Source organism: Salmo salar, chromosome ssa06 (genome assembly GCF_905237065.1).
Source record: "Salmo salar chromosome ssa06, Ssal_v3.1, whole genome shotgun sequence".
NCBI lineage: Eukaryota > Metazoa > Chordata > Actinopteri > Salmoniformes > Salmonidae > Salmo > Salmo salar.
Genome location: NC_059447.1, coordinates 34,861,660 through 34,880,438, shown reverse-complemented (window position 1 = coordinate 34,880,438; position 18,779 = coordinate 34,861,660). Strand labels below are relative to the sequence as shown.

At 41.6% G+C, this 18,779-nt stretch overlaps 2 protein-coding genes across 3 annotated transcripts in view; both read left to right on the top strand.

Moving 5' to 3' along the window:
* Nucleotides 1-3,374, top strand: part of grin2ba (glutamate receptor, ionotropic, N-methyl D-aspartate 2B, genome duplicate a) — a 95,872-nt gene extending 92,498 nt beyond the window's left edge. The window contains 1 exon segment of the mRNA XM_045720417.1: nt 2-3,374. Within this exon segment, the coding sequence (XP_045576373.1) occupies nt 2-1,235 (1,234 nt within the window). The 3' untranslated portion in view covers nt 1,236-3,374.
* Nucleotides 3,375-16,153: 12,779 nt separating this feature from the next.
* Nucleotides 16,154-18,779, top strand: part of tcf20 (transcription factor 20) — a 28,744-nt gene continuing 26,118 nt past the window's right edge. Inside the window, exon 1 of one of the 2 annotated variants that reach the window (XM_014203702.2) lies at nt 16,154-16,697. The gene's annotated coding sequence lies outside the window, so the exon portion shown is untranslated. The remainder of the gene's footprint in view (nt 16,698-18,779) is intronic. The other variant, XM_014203704.2, reaches the window with a different exon arrangement.

Genomic DNA, 18,779 nt, shown 5'->3' with positions numbered 1-18,779 from the left:
GGAGGGGCGGGGGGAACTGCACCAGTTTGGTGTCAGTGGACGACTTCCTGAAACAAAATAAACCCAAGAAATCAGAGTCTAAGAGTGGGGGAGGCACATCAGGGGCGGGGTTGGCAGGAGGAGACTGGGAGTGTCGAAACTGCCGTGCCAGCGGAGGAGGGGGGAAGCAGATGTTGATGCATGGTAGCGGGGTGGGGGAGAGGGGAGGCGGGTACGGTGGAGGGGTTAGTTGTGGATCATCGGGGGGTGGAGGGAACAGCCGTCCCAGCTCTGCCACCTGCATGCGCTGCGAGGGCTGCAAAAAGACAGGCAACCTGTACGACATCAGTGAGGACAACAACCACCTCTTGGAACAGATGGGGGGTGGGAAAGTCGGAGGCATGGGGGCTGTGGGGTTAAGTGGAGGTGCCCAGCCTCAATCTCAAGCCCAGCGTAGGAAGTCTGCCGGCTTTGGAAAGCCCCTCCGACGGCAACACTCGTGCGACACCTTCGTAGACCTTCAGAAAGAGGAGGCAGTCGGAGTCAGGGGGGTCATGGGGGATCTAGGAGGGGGCAGTGGGGGCATGGGGGGTGCAGGAATGAGCGGGATGTTGCCTCCTCCCAGAAGTGTTAGCTTAAAAGAGAAGGAGCGCTACATGGAGGGTGTTAGCCCTTTCGCCCACATATTTGAGAGGCATGGAGGCTCAGAGAGGGAGAAGGAGCGAGACAGAGACCCCCTGTTCTACAGTGGTGAGATGGTCAAAGAAGCAGGGTCGCCGTTCGGCTTGTTCCGAGGTGGCGAGGGCCTTCACCGCCGCTCAGTGGGGGAGAGGGACATGAGGGACAGAGAAAGAGCCATGATGGAGGGCGGTGGAGGAGGAACCTACTCGTTATCCAAATCTCTCTACCCGGATAGGGTCAACCAAAACCCCTTTATTCCAACCTTTGGTGACGACCAGTGTCTCTTGCATGGCGCCAAACAATACTACATGAAAAAGCAACAGCAGCAGCAGCAGCAGATGCCCCCCAAAAACAGCCGAAGTGACTTCCGGGGCTCCGTGGGTGTGACATCTTTCTTGCCAGCGACTGCCACTGCTGGGGTCATGTCCACCGTGGCCCCCAGGTTCCCTATGGAGCTGTGTCTGGGAGGGAACCTCCACGGCTCCACGCTGGGTGTGGGGCCAATACAGCGCCCGTTCAATGGCAGCAACGGGCACGTGTACGAGAAACTCTCCAGCATTGAGTCAGACGTGTGAGAGAGGAGACTGGGTGGGGAGGCATGGAGGGAGAGAGGGATGGCATTAGTCCTGGGAAGTCAGGGATGATGAGGCACCACTGTCCACATTGCAACCGCAACACTTTTAACAAGGAAGGAGAACAGTCAGGGAAGAGAAGATGAACGACAGAATGGTGAAAAGTTTCGACAGAAGAGAGCAGGGTGAGTTAGAAGGAAAGATGGGGACATTCATGCCCTTTTATTTTGTTACAAAACAATGAATTCAAGAGGTGACACGTGGGTAGGGTTATGTTAACTCTATTATTTATTTGGCCGTTGCCATCAACACACTCAAAAAGAACACAAAAGTGACACCTCAATGTGATTTTGCAAGTTTGAGACAAATGGCTTAGAGTCACACCTACAGAGTGATTATGAGAAGGGAATGTGAGTGAGTAGTGAAGTGTCCATCTGGTCAAGTGTTATTAGAGAAAGGAGATGTTGTCATGACTCATGTTTATGATAGCTCTGAGACCGAAAATGAGTTAGTTGGAAGACGATGGCCGTGTTTAGCCCCTGCACTAACTCTCCCTCTTTTTGCCTCTACACTCTTAGAGAAAAGGGGTCCAAAAGGGTTATGTGGCTGTCCCCATAGGAGAACCCTTTTTGTTTCCAGGTAGAATCCTTTATGTTTCCATGTAGAACCCTCTGTAGAACAGGTTCTACATGGAACCCAAAAGGGTTCTACCTGGAACGTAAAGGGTTGTACCTGTAACCAAAAGCGATTCTTCAAAGAGTTATTTTATGGGGACAGCCGAAGAACCCTTTAAGGTTCTAGATAGCACCTTTTTTTCTAAGTTAGTTGTTCTGCTCTCTTACACCCAAACAACCGTCTTTCACTCTTGTTTGCTATGATAATTCAATCATAAATGAAAATAAGATATTCTTACTGAAATAACAGGGTAAAACAACAATAATGTTATTAACATTGTGATTAACAAAAGTGATATTATGAAGTGCTTATGACATTAAGTTTGTTTTATGTTCCTTTGATATTTCAATACTGTTTAATATTTGTTGTTATTTCTTTGTCTGCCCGATGGTGGCAGGAAGCTTGTTATCTAATTCAACTAACAAGCCTGAAGGACTGAGTGAAAAGTCATTAGGTCTCTTGTTTTTGTTTTAATGATATACAGTCCGTGCTCATTCGTTAATTTGCTGTTTTTAAAATTATTCCGGAAAGATCTGGAAGACATAATTTGCACAGTACTGAAAGGTTCTTCTTTGTTTGAAGTTTCAAGAGATTTCACACCCTGTTTCTGTACTTTTGTTGGTCAACAACTGTGAAAGACGTGTCTTGTCATAAAGCAGATGGCTGAAGATACTGACTGAAGGTCTTAAAGGACTCCAGATGATGTGTACCCCAGAGAGCACAGCAGGGCGTGGTGTAACAGCATGATGCGTACTGAACACGGTGTTAAGATGTGTACTGTACAATATCCACTTGTCTCGAAGGGAAAACGTACTGCTCTGAAACCAAGTCATTATTTACAGATGTGAGACTGAGAGACTGTGGTGTGTTTCAAGACAATAACATGTTTGATAACTAACACTTAACTTGATGTGGACATTATCACACAGACATTACAATACCATCGGAAGTGCTTCATAAACCTGCCACACATCCATACTAAAGAACACCACATATACTGTCAGACTGCTGTGCCTCATCTAACAAGCATTTGATCAACCCTTTTGGATTCAGGTTCTTAGAAAACAGCCAGCAGCCTTCTAGGCTCACTTTTTAACACACCACTTATCTCGTAAAAGCCGTTGCGTTCACGCTCCGAAGTTAGGAAGGTCCATACGGGCTTATGAGACACATTGAAGAAGCATTGTGAATGCAGTTTTACTTCACGTCAGTCAGAGTGTTTCATGTGTATTATAGGCGTATGCTCTGTAATTCTAAATTTAACTCAAATCCTCTTAAAAGATGTTGTTGCCCAAAGAAGATAGTAATGGTATTGATTAAAGGCTGAATGTAAGTCGTGAGGATGTCTCTAAAAGGGACATTCCTCCTCAGACTGAGGCAGTTAGACGGAGGGTGTCTTGAGAATGCTCACGCTGTATGCTTTGACAGATGTTGACAGATGTTAGCCCCCCCACCCCCACCCCACCCCACCCCCACCCCACCCCCCCGGGTTCAGACTTTCAGAAATACATGCCTTATCATATTAAACTGACTGATGACACAAGATATTGTACAGCGTACGAGCCTTTCAGTTATTGAAGGGTTTGTCTTCAATTAGTATGAGGTGTCATGAGTTCAAGGGCTGCAGGAAATTGTGTTTCAGTGCTGAATGGAGATTGAAGGTGCTGAGGGAGTAGATTGCGCTGAGTCATTCCTACTTCCAATACGACCAAACTGCACCTCTGTAATATGGAGGTGGAAGATGGAGGGGAAATGATTGAGTGACAACAGCTGTTTTCCTAGACCTGCTGCTAATCTATTTATTTATTCAGTACCGACTTCTCTCTCCATACTATTAAGATGAAACCCATCAAGTTAGCCTTAAATCAAACTGAGTCAACACCCCCCCCATGAATTACTTCACAAATGGATGGGTATCTTTGGACTTTTTATCTGCACATGTTTTGGATGGTCGTCCAATATCAGAAAGTTTGAAGAAGCAACGGAAAAGAAGAGGAAGAAATAAGAGAGAGTGAGAAAGAAAATAGAGTTATTATCAATCAATGTCAGCATTAGTATCTTCTCTGTTTTCCCTGTAAATATATTTAAAAACTATTTTCCCTTTGTACAGTAGGCAGACAGTCAGGATGTACATTTCAATATGTTTTACAACAATTTAAGAAATAAACAAAATGGTAATAAAAACATAAAAAATACAAAAACAAAAATATGCAAAATATAGTTAAGACAAATATGATTAATAATGATACGTGATATGATTGAATCTTTTATTTGCTTTAAATCTCATATTTACTTAATTATAAAAGTTCACCAATAAATATCATTATTATTTTAAGAATATGCTTTTTCTTATTTTCAGTAAAGTGTTGGAAATTGAGGATAATTTAGTGTAGACGTTTGGTGATAAGGGGGAAAGTTTAGTTTACGAGTCTTTGCTAAGTTTCCCTTGAATTGTGTTAGATTCTCTTTTAAGATAGGCTACTCTTCATGCTTTACGGGATACACACAATTATCTATACATTTATGTAATACAGTATTACATGTATACATACCAGTAGATGGCTTTTACATATAGAGACTGTATATTGTGATCCTTCATTTAAGCAATCCTCATTAATTAAGTAATTGACTGCAAGATCATTTGTGTTATGTTGCCCTTTATTCAACTGGGATCTGATGCCGATTGCACTGGTGTTGATAGAGCCTACACTACACAGGACTGGCTCTTCCTCCTCATTCTGTGTATCTTTAATAAGGATAATACTGATATCTTCAGTGATACGTGTCAGTAGCACTGGGCACAACACATTGGACATTTCCCAGTGTTGCTCTCACAGTAACAGAGGATGGTGGTGCAGATGGGGTCAAAAGGAAGTGGTGAGCTTCATCACATTGAAGAATCCATCTGAAATGGAAATGCAGTTTTGCAACCCTTTATAGAATGATGAAATGTTTCTCATCCATGTCACCTAAACATAATGTGCAGATGGTTAGAAATGAAGGGTGAATCAAGTAATTCAAGGTAATGAGTTGACATCATTATGTTCATTTGGGTTCTTGTCAGAGAAAAAATGATATCCTTTGTGATGTATTTATCCTTGATCAGATCTCCACTGTGTGTCAAACTTTTTGGTATGCATGTGTGAGGAGATATATATGTTGTCTAAGACATTTTTTACTTATCTGCTAGTTTTTGTCTGAGCATTGTTGCTTTCAATAACTTTCAATTAGTTTATTTTCCAACTTTTTGGGAGAGATCATTTTAGCTTGGCATTTCTCATTCAAATGCATTCATGTCCAGAGGGTTTTTTCTGAAAATGGAAATTGAAAGATGTGTTTTCACTGCACTCTGTCTGGGTCTGCATATTTTATATGCAACTCCTCATGTTGATTTTACTCATCGCAATAAACTGCATGATCCCTTGGAGTGTTTGTGTTGGAATCGACTGGTGTGTTGATTAGTCTTGAATAGAAGAATCCCTTTAAATGTACGGGCCTACATTGTGATAAGGATGGTCAGGAACTCTTCTTGAAAATGACACTCTGGTCTTCACCGTTTTTTTTTCACTGATATTACAGGGTGGAATAAATTGATACTGCTTTATACAGGCTGTCATACCCTTTACCACAACTACTCTACGGCCAGCAAGTGCAGCAAGTGAGAAACAGCAAGCAGTGTTTATTTCCCCAAGGCCTTTTGGTCCCACTTACACTCTGTGCACAAGCATGTCAGTACACATACACATTTGTTTAAATGGGGTATGAAGCAAAATGCAATGTCACATCAGCCAAAGCAAGGAAATGCTCTGCCATGGTAGTGGACTGTAGAACAGGCCGATGCTATTGGGTGAATACTCCAGCTGGAACACCTTTATCTAATATGATAACAAACACCACTATGTCTACAACCACGGTTTATTCCTGCATTTCAAAGTTGAATAAACAACACTGGTTTCATTGTGTTTTTATTATTATATTTTGCCTATTGATGAAAAGGACTTACAGTTTTTGAACTATTTAATTTGTATAACAATATAAACGTTGATAGTAATAGTATTACAATTATTACATCGAGAACACAGTGATTGGTTACAGGCCTATTCTCACTTGAGCGCTTTGGACAAATTAAAGAAAAAGTTCATCTTATGAATATTGATGGGTTTTGCAAGGATTAACATTGCAACTTTATGCATTTTTTTGTTGCGCTCTCATTTCTTGTAGATTGAATGAAAGTGGTGCACTGTGTGTGTTTTTGTGTGTATGCTGGAATGGTTGATCAGTTGTGGGCACGTGTTTATTTGAGCATATAACATGTATAACGGTTTGATTTTCTTTTGTCTTCATGATTAAGATACATAACATGACAAATGTTATAGTAATGTGGGTAACATTGGTTAAGGGGTTGTTGCAAAATGTATTTTATAAAAAAATATTCATTGCTGAGAGTGTGTACAGACAGCCTGCGTTTTAGGGCAAGGTTTGTGATCTTTCTTTACCCCAGCTGAGTATCCTGATTGAATTTACCATGAGTAGGTGAAATGTAACATGAATAGTATTAACTGTATACATATTATTGTAGGCCATTATTTTCTCCTTTTGTGGCCCTTTCTTTGAAATGTTACACCATTTTTACACCATTATACAAACAGAAAATTATATACAAATAAAGAATTGTACAGATTGTGTAAATATGAATATTGGAGAAAACATTTAAACTCATTCCTTCATTTTTTTTTGTATGGAAATGATTAAATTAACCACAATAACAAATTAATAAAGTCATTGGATATTTGCACAAAAAAATCATCATGGTACCTCTAATAAGGATAATACTGATATCTTCAATGATAAGTGCTAAAATATGACTTATTTCTCTTTGTACATGATGAACAAAAATTACGTGTTGAGTATTAATTAAAAAAATGCCAATCTCACGAATTTGGGGATGAGTCTTCCTTTCTCTGCCCTTGTGTGTTCTGTACCCCTCCCTCCCTCTCTTTCTTTCTCTCCCTCCTGTCATTTTGAAGATTTGTCATCTCCCCTGTACCCCCTCAATCTTTCGTTTTCCATTTCCCTGATATATTTATGTTCCAGTAAAGTTCCGCCTTGCTCCCTGCTTGTGTATGTCTCTCACGTTCAATCGCTTTTACTGGCAAGACATACTGAGTCTGTCTGCTCAGTCTACTGGACAGGGCTGCAGTCTCCCTGTCTCCCTTACACCCCATCTCTCACTCTGTCTCCCCCTCCTCCTCCTCCTCCTCCTCCCTCTTCTCTTCCTCTCCCTCTCTCTCTCTGTCTGGGAGCTGAGCTCGGCAGAGGTGGAAGGAGCTAGGACCGTGGGTGAGAGGTGGCAGCCCAGGAAGCAGGGCCACATGGTACCTTGAGTTGCAGGGCGGCTGGGTTTCCACTGCGACCCACACTGCTGGCGCTCCACAGCACCTTACAGACCACAGCACCACAGTCCAGGCCCAGGGCTCCGGTCGCTCCTGTGCTCAACCAGATCTAGTAGTCTGTGACCGGCTCTGGAACCCTGTGCTCCTCCATTTTAATACATTTAAATACCACATGGTGCCCTTACTTTCTGTGAGAGACACACAGCCCGCCATGGTGTGAGCCCAGAGAATCTGTAGCTCAGTTACTATGCTCTATTCATATAGAGATTGTCTCCCATGCATTAACCTCAAGATGTCATTTTGCCCGGGCCCAGTAGGACCAATGGAGTCAACCTTAACAGTCTGTCAGAGACATTATTCTATTATACTATGGTTAGGAAATAGTTGTGGGAATGAACATGGGAGACATACACTCTTAGAAAAAAAATTGCTATCTAGAACCTAGAAGGGTTATTCAACTGTCCCCATATGAGAACCCTTTGAAGAACCCTTTTTGGTTCCGGGTAGAACCCTTTTGGTTACAGGTAGAACCTTTTTGAGTTCCATGTAGAACCCTTTTCATAGAGGGTTCTACATAGAACCCCAAAGAGTACTACCTGGAAGCAAAAAAGGTTATCCTATGGGGATAGCCAAATAATTATTTTATAGCAAAAGCACATGCCTGTGAATGTACACCTTACTCATGATTCTCAGTATCTCTGTCCCTCTGTCTGTCAGTTTACACATCCCTCCATTCTTGTTCAGACCAACAACCACCATGACACTTATCTCCCCATGTATCAGCTTCATCTAGCATGTCTCTCTCTCCCCCTCTTATAAATCTTTCAGTTAAGTTGGAAAGCAAGACTTATTAAAGGATTGATAGCGGGGGCGAGGCATGAGAAAAAAAGGCGCAAGAGAAAAGCAGGACTTTTTTGAAGCCCTCAGACGTCTGGGAGGCAGAGGTGACGGGAGAAAGGTAGAGTGGTGGAGAGTGAGGGGAGAGATTAGAGAGGTTAATATAGGAGAGGGAATACAGAGGTAGACAGGCTGGGAGGCCAGGGCAGAGGCCAATGATCCAGTCAGAGCAAATCCCCATTCAGGGCTGGTTTGAAGGCCAAGCTTTCAGGGACTCTAATTTAACCCCATCTAACTGGCAAAGCTCTCTCTTGCCCTCTCTCTTGCCCTCTTTCACCCTCTCTCGCTCTCGCTCTCTCTTTTTTTCTCTTTCTCTCGCTCCTTATCGCTCTTTCCCTCTCTCTCTCGCTCCAAGGCCCCTATATATTGTGTCACCTTGAGTTATTAGGATGGGGGGGCAGGGATGGAATAAAATGGAGGGAGACCTGTGAGTTATGGATGAGAGTCCACTGGATTATGGAGAATGAGAGGAGCGCGAGAACGGGTAAGAGAAAATATAAATGGGACGAGAGGTAAGGAGGACAGATGACAGCGGTGAAGATACTATCTCTCTAAGTCCATAATGCAGGCTGCTTTTTCAATGTCAACTCTTAGCTTATCCTGTAAACACATGTCGGTCTCAGACTCTCTTTATTAATATAGAATATGCCATTTTTGTCTTCCTCCCCCAATACGTGTTGCCCTATTTTCCCTTTCTCTCAATGCCTGTCCTCGCTTCCACTACATCTCACCCCCACAATCCCAGAATGCACTAGAATACAAGTACCTACTTTTTAACAATTAACTGTTACCTAGCAACAGTGTGAGTGAAAGAGGTATAGGGAGAAAGGTTTTAGGCAGTAAAGAGGAGTAATTCTTTATAGTACTGATAAAATCATTTTCTCATACAATAAAATATCAAACATACATGTATTATATGAATTAAGAGAACGTGAATTTGCTCAATTTAGTACATGAGCATTGGGCAAAATGGCAGATGTTTTGAGGTTGCTTACATCACACTTACTGTATACTATATACACCCACACAAGCACTTAACACTGGATAGGAACTGGGAGAGAATTTGGCTGGATGATGCTCCAGGACAGGTGATGCAGTGTCTATACATAGTGTGTACCTCTTAAGATAGTGAAGACTGCAGAGTAGGCATGGAGGAGCTGTCCCCAGATCTGTGAGGGCCAAAAGGCATCCAGACACAACTGAAGACACAGCAGCACACAGCTGATACACAGCAGCCCAACATACATGAGCTCCATTGACACCGACAACCACAACATTCCTGTGGGGAGAGAGAGGATCAAATCACACATATGCACACACTCTAAATGCAGAAACACATACATAGAGAAAGGATTCAGACAAAGATAACAGTTGGGTGTGTAATATCCTGGGGGCGGCAGGTAGCCTAGTGGTTAGAGCGTTGGGCCAGTAACCAAAAGGTTGTTAGATCAAATCCCTGACCTGACAAGGTCAAAATCTGTCATTATGAACAAGGCAGTTAACCCACTGTTCCTAGGCCATCATTGTAAATAAAAATGTGTTCTTAACTGACTTGCCTAGTTAAATAAAGGTAAATGAAAAATATTGTTGCAGATGTCTGTTTTACTGGTAATACAGAGAGAAGAATAAAACAAATTCACACCTAAGAACATATGACTGTTGCTATGACGGTTAATCCTTTACAAAATATTTGTTGATATTTGCAAAACAGTTGTTTGCTCAGAGCTGAGGGCGAGTCAAGGTGGGATACACAGTAGATAGCAGTAGATGCATGTAGACATAATAGGTTTGATGATAGATGAGGTATAGGCGTGGATATCATAACAGTTTATGGTTATAATAACATGAGTAAATAGGGTTGAAGATTTAGTATCGCGTGAGAAAGAGGGAGGGAGAGAGCGGGATGGGATGTGGAGAGCGAGTAACAGATGGAGTGAAAGGACATTTACAAGTGATAGAACACTGGGAGGGTGAAGGACAGAAGGTGAAAGGAAGCGCTAGGGAGAAAGGGTTAAGGAGGAGAGGGGAATGAAATGGTTGCCGCGGCAACAAGAGCCAGCATTTCCATTGCTGAGCGTAAAAGTTTTGATGGTGGAGATGACAGAGTGCCATCGTGTGCCATAAGGGGTTACAAGGTACATGCTCTACGTCAGGTTTGGGAAGCACACTATAATGACTACTGTGTCTTAACTAATCAAATAAATCAGGAGTGTTTCAATTAAAGACATGCTCCGGAACATTTGCGACTGGTAAGTATTTTTTGAACCTCCCGCTTTGGGCTGGATGTGTCAATGTGTAGTTCATACATGCTTAATCCATGAGCAGAATTACTGTTTTACCACAATTAGCTGCGAAATCCCTAGCTTGAAAGCAACTGTTCACTGAAAACCGACTGTTTCCTGTTTACTGGCACCCTTTTCCCTACATTTTCTCCCACGTGGGCCAACACCCTAGCAATTTGAGCTAGTGAGAGAGCAATGACGTGGTGCACATATTTGCACATACAGTATGTGACGTAGTACGCAATTTTCGAGGACCACTTTCGGCTCGTGAGTGCTACTTTCAGAATTACTGGTATACAAAAGTATACAAAGTATACGAAAGTACCGGAGAATCTCTTTAACTTAATGATTAAATTGAATAGAATTGATATGGATTGACCTCCTAGCCCTGCTAAATGTGTTATCATTACAGAGCATGTCCTTTCTAAGAACCGCTGACAACATTTCAATCTACATGATTAACATGACTTAACCTTCATGAAGAGAAACCTGCATTACATCATTATGAGGTTCTTTCATAAAACACTAATTAGTTGTAGTTGGAATAACAGCAAGAGGTGGTACATAATCCTTTGTTTGGTTTTATTCCAATACTCCAGCAAGGGCCAGGACATGGAAGTAATTAACATTTGCATATAGTCTCACCAGCCTCTCGTTGTACATAGCCTCTGCATCTACCAAGGTAATACAAGCAGAATGGTATGGAACCAAACGCTGTCAACCTTGTGGCTTAGCAACACTTCCCTGACAACCACAGGAGGGATGTAAGGTCACGGTGACGTCACAGCAGGGGATCGAAGGTAGAAACCATACATCATGAGAAAGGACACCTCAGACCCCCTGGAAGAGAGAAGTAATAAAGCACAGAGGCCCACCATGAGTCCCAGGGACAGCACCGAGATGATGACACCTTCAAATGTAATGGCCGCTGGGTGGGGGATCTAGAGAGGGTAACCAAAGGGTACCCATAAGACAAACTTTCATTGGGGTAATCACTCTCCTCACTTCTCATTCTGTAATATCACTGATTTTGAAATATGATCTCAATATGGCCCTCAGACTTCTCTGGTCCCCTTAGCCCCTGTTCCCTGGCCTGTGTAAACCCTCACCCAAACACATTAACCAGCACCCAGCCTTTCACTGCTGCTGGAGAAGGCCATTCCTTCCTCTAAGCATGGAGGCCTTGCTGGGATGCCGATGCCTGCCTGCCTGGCCCAGCCCCCCCTCCTTTCCTCCCGGTATCCGTAGTGATTGAGGCAGGGTTCTGCGGTTGCTAGGAAATGTGGAGAGTGTGGCAGTCGGCCTCAGCGAGAGAGAGAACCTGCCATGAGGATGTTGTGTGGGCCTTTAGGAGAGGATGCACCCTGCTGGATACACATAGTCACTCTCTCTATTAGTCATAATGCAGTTATCTTACAACATCTCTGTTATTCTGCTCTGATAAAGGACATCTCCTTAGCGTAACGCATTTAAGATGCTAAGAATTCTCTCTATTAAATGACAGATATTTGCAGTGAAATTAGACTGTCTGGGATGCATTTTTAGACTGCCAACGGTCTCGCTCTTGTTTGCTGTCTCCATTACTGTAAAGTGCCTCCTCTCTTTTGTCAAGGACAGGAGGAAAGGAAAGATGGAGGGATGAATGCAGCCAAAGCTACTCAAGATGCTGTGCTAGACTTCGACATTTGTTTTCCATAGAAAGGTATCAGACCAACCCGTTCTATTGATTCAATGTCTATTATAATTGCACCAATTGAAATATTGTAGGACACAGACGCTACACCAGTAAAGAGCAAACGCCAGTAAACTGTAGATATATGTAGAACTGTAGATGCATGGCATACAAGCACACACTTCAAAGGCCTTGTTGGATTAATATTAAAAAGGGTTAACACTTGCAAATTCCTCATATTGTGCATGCTGCTGTGACGCTCTAATGTTTTTTGATTAGCATGTTGCATTTTTCTGGTATAACTCTGACTCCATGTGGTCATCATAGAAATTGCACATTGCATGCCATGCATGCGGTGCTGGTAGTTGGTTGCCATATCAATTGGATGTCATCAGACAAGCTGTAAGGTGGTGTCTTACATGTCTCTTCTGATGCATTCCTTTAAACTACTTAATTTGTGAATATAAACATCTGGAGCCTTAATTGGGGAGGATGGGCACGTGGTAATGGCCGGAGCAGAATAAGTAGAAAGGTATCAACAACATCAAACACATGGTTTCCATGGTTTCCATGTGTTTGGTGCCATTCCATGTGCTCCATTCCATTATTATGAGCCGTCGTCCCCTCAGCAGCCTCCGCTGCTGTGAACTACACCCACATGCCTACAGCATTTCTAGAAAGAGAGATCATTCTACTAGACAGTGACAACCTTTGACCAGACTCCAATATCCTTACAGATAAAGTACAAAAAGCAGAAGTCATAGGTGAAAAGTTTCGGGAGCCCTACAGGCATAAATAAATACCCCGTGTGGTACCTTAATGAAGACTCTATGCTGAAACACATAGCTGTTTTTATATGTTATATGCCCAGTATATTAAGGCCTTTTGTAACTTTAACATTTGCCTGAGTGCCTGGACCTTTCACTCTTTGGTTGGATTTGAGTTCTGTTTTTCTGATCAAAAGTAAGTAGCGCTTTATAGTTGATGATGTGATTCTAGTAATATTATACATTTGAATACATTGGGAAATGTGATGGTTAAAAGAGGTCTGTTGAAATGTGAAGGCTACAGTATAAAGAAAGATATCCAGTACAGGTACTTAGCCAGTGTTCCTCCCTGCGTGAGTTCAGGGTTTAGAACTGTGCTCCAACTGGGTTGTTAATTGCTCATTCAGGGATTTGATTGGCATCCTGAACACTTGCTTTTCATATATTAGACCTTTTCGACAAAACCATCTCAGGTCGGTCGAGTTCATGCCTTGAGTCTTTGCTGTTACTGGATCAATTCAAGTGTTCCTACACAGGTATAGATGCAACTTAATGTATTAAAGGGCTATCGTCGTTTTTCAAGAGATTATGCATATTGTTGACCCTCCTCACTTTGATAAACTGAAGATTAGCTAAATCTACAGACTATGTTTAGATCACTGTTCTGTTGAAAGGGGCAATCTGCAGTTGCTACATCCATTGTTTTTAACTTATAAATCAATGATATGTACCCATTGATTCTTGAAGAACATCATTTACAACCTTAATTCAACTGTCATGCCCCGTCAGAACCCACAATATAAGCTTGTTTTAATCCAATGTTTGTAAACAATGTCATTATAAATAAACACTGTATAACCTCAAAACATGGTTAAAACTATAATGTTGATATCATGGATGGTCAGTCCTTGCATCCATAGCTCTGTCTATGAATTTGAGAGTGGTTCGATTTCTCCAGCCCCATCCCTCAGCTTTCTACAGAAAAAATGTTGGGGATTTAAATGTTTTAATTGCAGATTGCCCCTTTAAGGTGGATATTGAGTTCCTTCCGTAAGCAACATTGTCAGCTTTGTGCTCCCTAAGGTATATGACATGTCAGGTGAAGGATAATTCACTGAAGAGGTAGATCATTAAAACATGCATTCAAACTGTAGATTCTAAATTTAAATTCTAATTATTTTATGACCTCGCCTGGTGTAACGTCCCTATAAAAATAATATATTTCTTTATAGATAATGGAATACTTTATTGACAACAATGTATTTATATTTTTGCCATGGCCTTGGCAGAGAACTCTTGTAAATTTGTAAATATTTTATTGATTTTATGTATTTTTCATCATCTTTTAATTTTGTTAACTTATCGATTCAACATTGTCATAAGACCGGCAATTCAGTTAGTTTTGTGAAGATAACCCAAAGGCTAGATAGCTAGCTTGCTAGCCTCTGGGTTATCTTGACAAAACTAACTGACTTGCCAGTCTTATGACAATGTTTAGCCTTCTTTTTTTTTTTACTGAAGATGGCACAAGCTTGGACATCATACAGAGGCTTGTAGTTTTGAGTGGATCTCTCACTCCAAGGGTGACTATCCCAATTGATGTGTAGTGAGCCTCTGCCCCCCCCGCCCACCTTGCTGGATGTGACCACTGATTTCCCCCTACTCAAGCCTGCTTCAGGGTATCAGAGGAGCTGAGAACAGCATGGTCGAGGAGAGTTCTAAGGGAGAGTGAAGGCTCTTGACTGACTTGGAGACAGGTGTACTGTAGACTTGACCTATGTGCAGCCCACCGAAGTTGGATGTGACCTGGATGTGCCAGCCTCTGACTGTTGAAGACATGTACTTTTTTGTTTTTAAGCGTCTTTGAGATTATCTTTATAAGGAAAAGTGCTATATAAAATAAATATACAGTATTATATATATCATTATATACCAATTATATATATCATGTATATAATTATATATATCAGCGATGGATTGATAATAATTTGTTTTAGAGTCAACAATGTTACAGAGAATGGACAAAGACAGCACGGTCGAACAGGGACACAACAGTAACATTGCCTGTGATACATTATCTTACATTCACTTATATCAGTGCCTATGTTTCCTGTATGTATATTGGATGGATATCTGTCCTTGTTGATGCCGCTTTTTTTACCTCTAAATTCTTTCAGTGTGACTAAGCATAGAACATGTTTGAGTACTACGCTGCTTCTATGCATGTCAGGACTACTGCTACTGTATTTGTGAGTGTATGCATGTTCATACTGTGTATGTAGGTATGTATAGGCCTACATTTACTGGTAAGTGTGTGCATGTGCACATGTGTAACCGGCATAGACACATTTTCCACAGTTAGGGTTCTGTGATGCAGTTGCTATGGTAACCATGATAGAAATAGATGGGTATCTGCATGGGAACAAAATAATTGAATGGTGTTGTTTAGAAATAGAGACAGAAAATAAAAGATCGGTGAATGAGTGTGTGCACACTGCAGTACATTAAAAGTGCAGCAGCGTGGATGGGGGCCATAGGCCAAGCCATTATGACTAGGAGAGAGTGAGTGGGTCTGCATTGCATTCACTGCCTGTGCTTGAGAGGAGATAATCACTCAGCGACAACACAAATTAAATAGGGAAACGATATTGTTTAGAACCTCTGTTATTGTACATGATAACATGGTTTCCTAATCACAATGTGTTAAATCTAATCAGGCTATTCGATAGCCTAGGCTTTCATTGCTTTAATTTCAGTGCATGGTATTCCTTGCAGTAGGGTAATTTAACGAGACATTTCATAAGTCAGGAGTCAGTTGAGAAGGGCTCTATGTTATGTGTTGGGGGTCAGTGTGCTGTAGCTAAGGTAGGCTACAGTTACTGAATGTCAGGCTTTATCCCTAAACATCAGAGATTTTAAAGACCAGGCAAATAACCACATCAACCAGTATGCTGTCTGTATCTTTATTAAACCCATTTTCTTAACACCGTTCAACCACTGTCACGTCTCTTTATGGGTTCCTTTGTAGTGAATTCAGTAATCATGCACTTGGATGAAATAAGAACAAAGAGACTGATTGAAAGACCCAATCCCAGAGCAAAGATAGCAAAATGCAGTGATTTAAAATTGTCATCTTTTGCGCTCAGTGTATATATAAATACAAAAATCATTAAGTAGAAAAGATTGGGAAAGGAGGGGAGATGGAGGGATGTGATGGGAAGAGATGAGAAGAGAGGAGGGAGGGGGTGCAGGAATATGAGTGTATGCATTTTCAAGGCGGTCTTTCAGTAGCAAAAAAAAACAGTAACAGGGAAACGAGTAGGTCTACGGATAGATGCATGCTTTTATACGATGTACGTATCATGGAAATAGGCACTTGAGATTTATAGTTATTAGTTGTACAGTTAGTGCGGTGACACTGGCAATGCGTTTAATTTGAGCTCGAGCTAGGTGGCTTCACCTAAACAGTGTGTGAAAGGAGAGGGAACAAGAGGGGAGGGGGTGTATGTACCTCACTGGTTACGGGACCTACAGGCACCCCGATTGTGCTCTCATAATTTGTGGAGGTGAGGACAAAAGAAAGGGAAAATTGGAGGAAAGGCCCGGGATTTGATTGTGACGGGGCCCCCGACTCGCCGCCGCTGGTCGGGGTTGTCAAGACGACAGAGGGTAAGGGAAAAGCGGCGGAGCAGTCGACTCAAGACCGGGGTTTCCTGCCAGAGCAGCGGGAGTGTCACAAAACAACCTTTTACTCTTCGAGGGGCCTTAAGCGTTCCCAGGTAACGTATGCATTGAAAGAGTGTCTCTGTTTTGTTTTTCTCTGCGTTTAGTAAGGGAAAATTACATGTTGGGGGGGGGAGATTGTCTTAAGCAGCATCCGCTTTATTCAGCGTTATATATGCTTACCCACCTACCACTGCTGTATTTCTAACATCTGCACCTAATCACCCTCTTTTTGTAAACTGCTTGCCTCCCCGTCCTATTATGATTATTGGACAGACCAGGTAGCTAACATTGCTAGTTAGCTAGCTAATTGTGTTTGTTGTGCACAAATCTATTTGAACAGGATAGCTAACGTAGCTAAATTGCAGCAAAATAACTCAAACACAATTTGCAATGACGCAAATGGGTTTCTATAGCACAGCCTAGCTAGTCCAGCAGCACCCACTAATTGTGATGCATGAAGCTAACGTTAAACGTGCTAGCTAGCTAATATTAGCTACAACTAACGTCAACATGAAACTACTATCCAGATTCTAGAAGCTGCTCGCGCGTAGTTTGGTCTGCAACTAACGTAGCTAACTAGATAAAATACAGTGTGTGCTCAAATGGCTAGCTGATATTAAACATTTAGCATCCTATTCAATGTTATTCACTATCCAGTTTTTTTTTAGGTAGCTAGCTAGCTACATTATAATATATAGCTATGTGCCATGGCATTGGTTTAGTAGAAGACGTGGTTGATCAACCTACTTCTGTCCTGGCCTATAACTCTACAGACAACTTGTTTACAGTGCATGAGGCCAGTGGTTACGTCTAACACCTGGTGTGACAGCAGTGTTGTCAATAAAAGCGTAATTTGTCTCTTTTCGAATTGGCTGTTGTTTCTTCATAAACTGTCATGTTGTAGCTAGCATTCAATGAAAACATTTTATACCATAATGAATTTATTATCACGTCACCACCATCAACATTTTAATTACAGCCAGTAAAACGGAGAATATTGGTCCAAAGTATTCAACCCCAAACCTATTAGGCTACTGGATATAGTAGTAAACTGACTTGAAAACGAAACTGACAAAATGTGTAACGATATCATTTGTTTAACTGTCACGATTGAAACCTGCCAATTATCATTCAAATAAATGATTATTGGTCATATAAACAGATTTGTATGTGCAGAGAAATCCAGCAGTGTAGTAATACATAGCAGTACAAAATTCAATAAAAATGCACACAAAATCCAGAAAAACACAAATTCAGAAATTCAGAAATATCAGAAGGAGCAATGTCAGAGAATGGAATATAAATACATATACAGTACCAGTCAAAAGTTTGGACACCTACTCATTCAAGGGTTTTTCTTTATTTTACTATTTTCTACATTGTAGAATAATAGTGAAGACATCAAAACTATTAAATAACACATGGAATCATGTAGTAACCAAAAAAAGTGTTCAACAAATCAAAATATATTTTAGATTCTTCAAAGTAGCCAACCTTTGATAACAGCTTTGCATACTCTTGGCATTCTCTCAACCAGCTTCACCTGGAATGCTTTCCCAACAGTCTTGTAGGAGTTCCCACATATGCTGAGCACTTGTTGGCTGCTTTTCCTTCACTCTGGGGTCCAACTTATCCCAAACCATCTCAATTGGGTTGAGTGATTGTGGAGGCCAGGTCATCTGATGCGGCACTCCATCACTCTCCTTCTTGGTCAAATAGCCCTTACACAGCCTGGAGGTGTGCTGGGTCATTGTCCTGTTGGAAAACAAATGATAGTCCCACTAAGCACAAACTAGATGGGATGGTTACTTGAACTCTGTGAAGCATTTATGTGGGCTGCAATTTCTGAGGCTGGCAACTCTAATGAACTTGTCCTCTGCAGCAGAGGTAACTCTGGGTCTTCCTTTCCTGTGGCGGTCCTCATGAGAGCCAGTTTCATCATAGCGCTTGATGGTTTTTGTGACTGCAATTGAAGAAACGTTCAAAGTTCTTGAAATGTTACGTATTGACTAGAGGTCGACCGATTATGATTTTTAAATGCCGATGCCGATTATTGGAGGGCCCAAAAAGCCGATGCCGATTAATCGGCCAATTTGTTTTAAAAATGCATTTATTTGTAATAATGACAATTACAA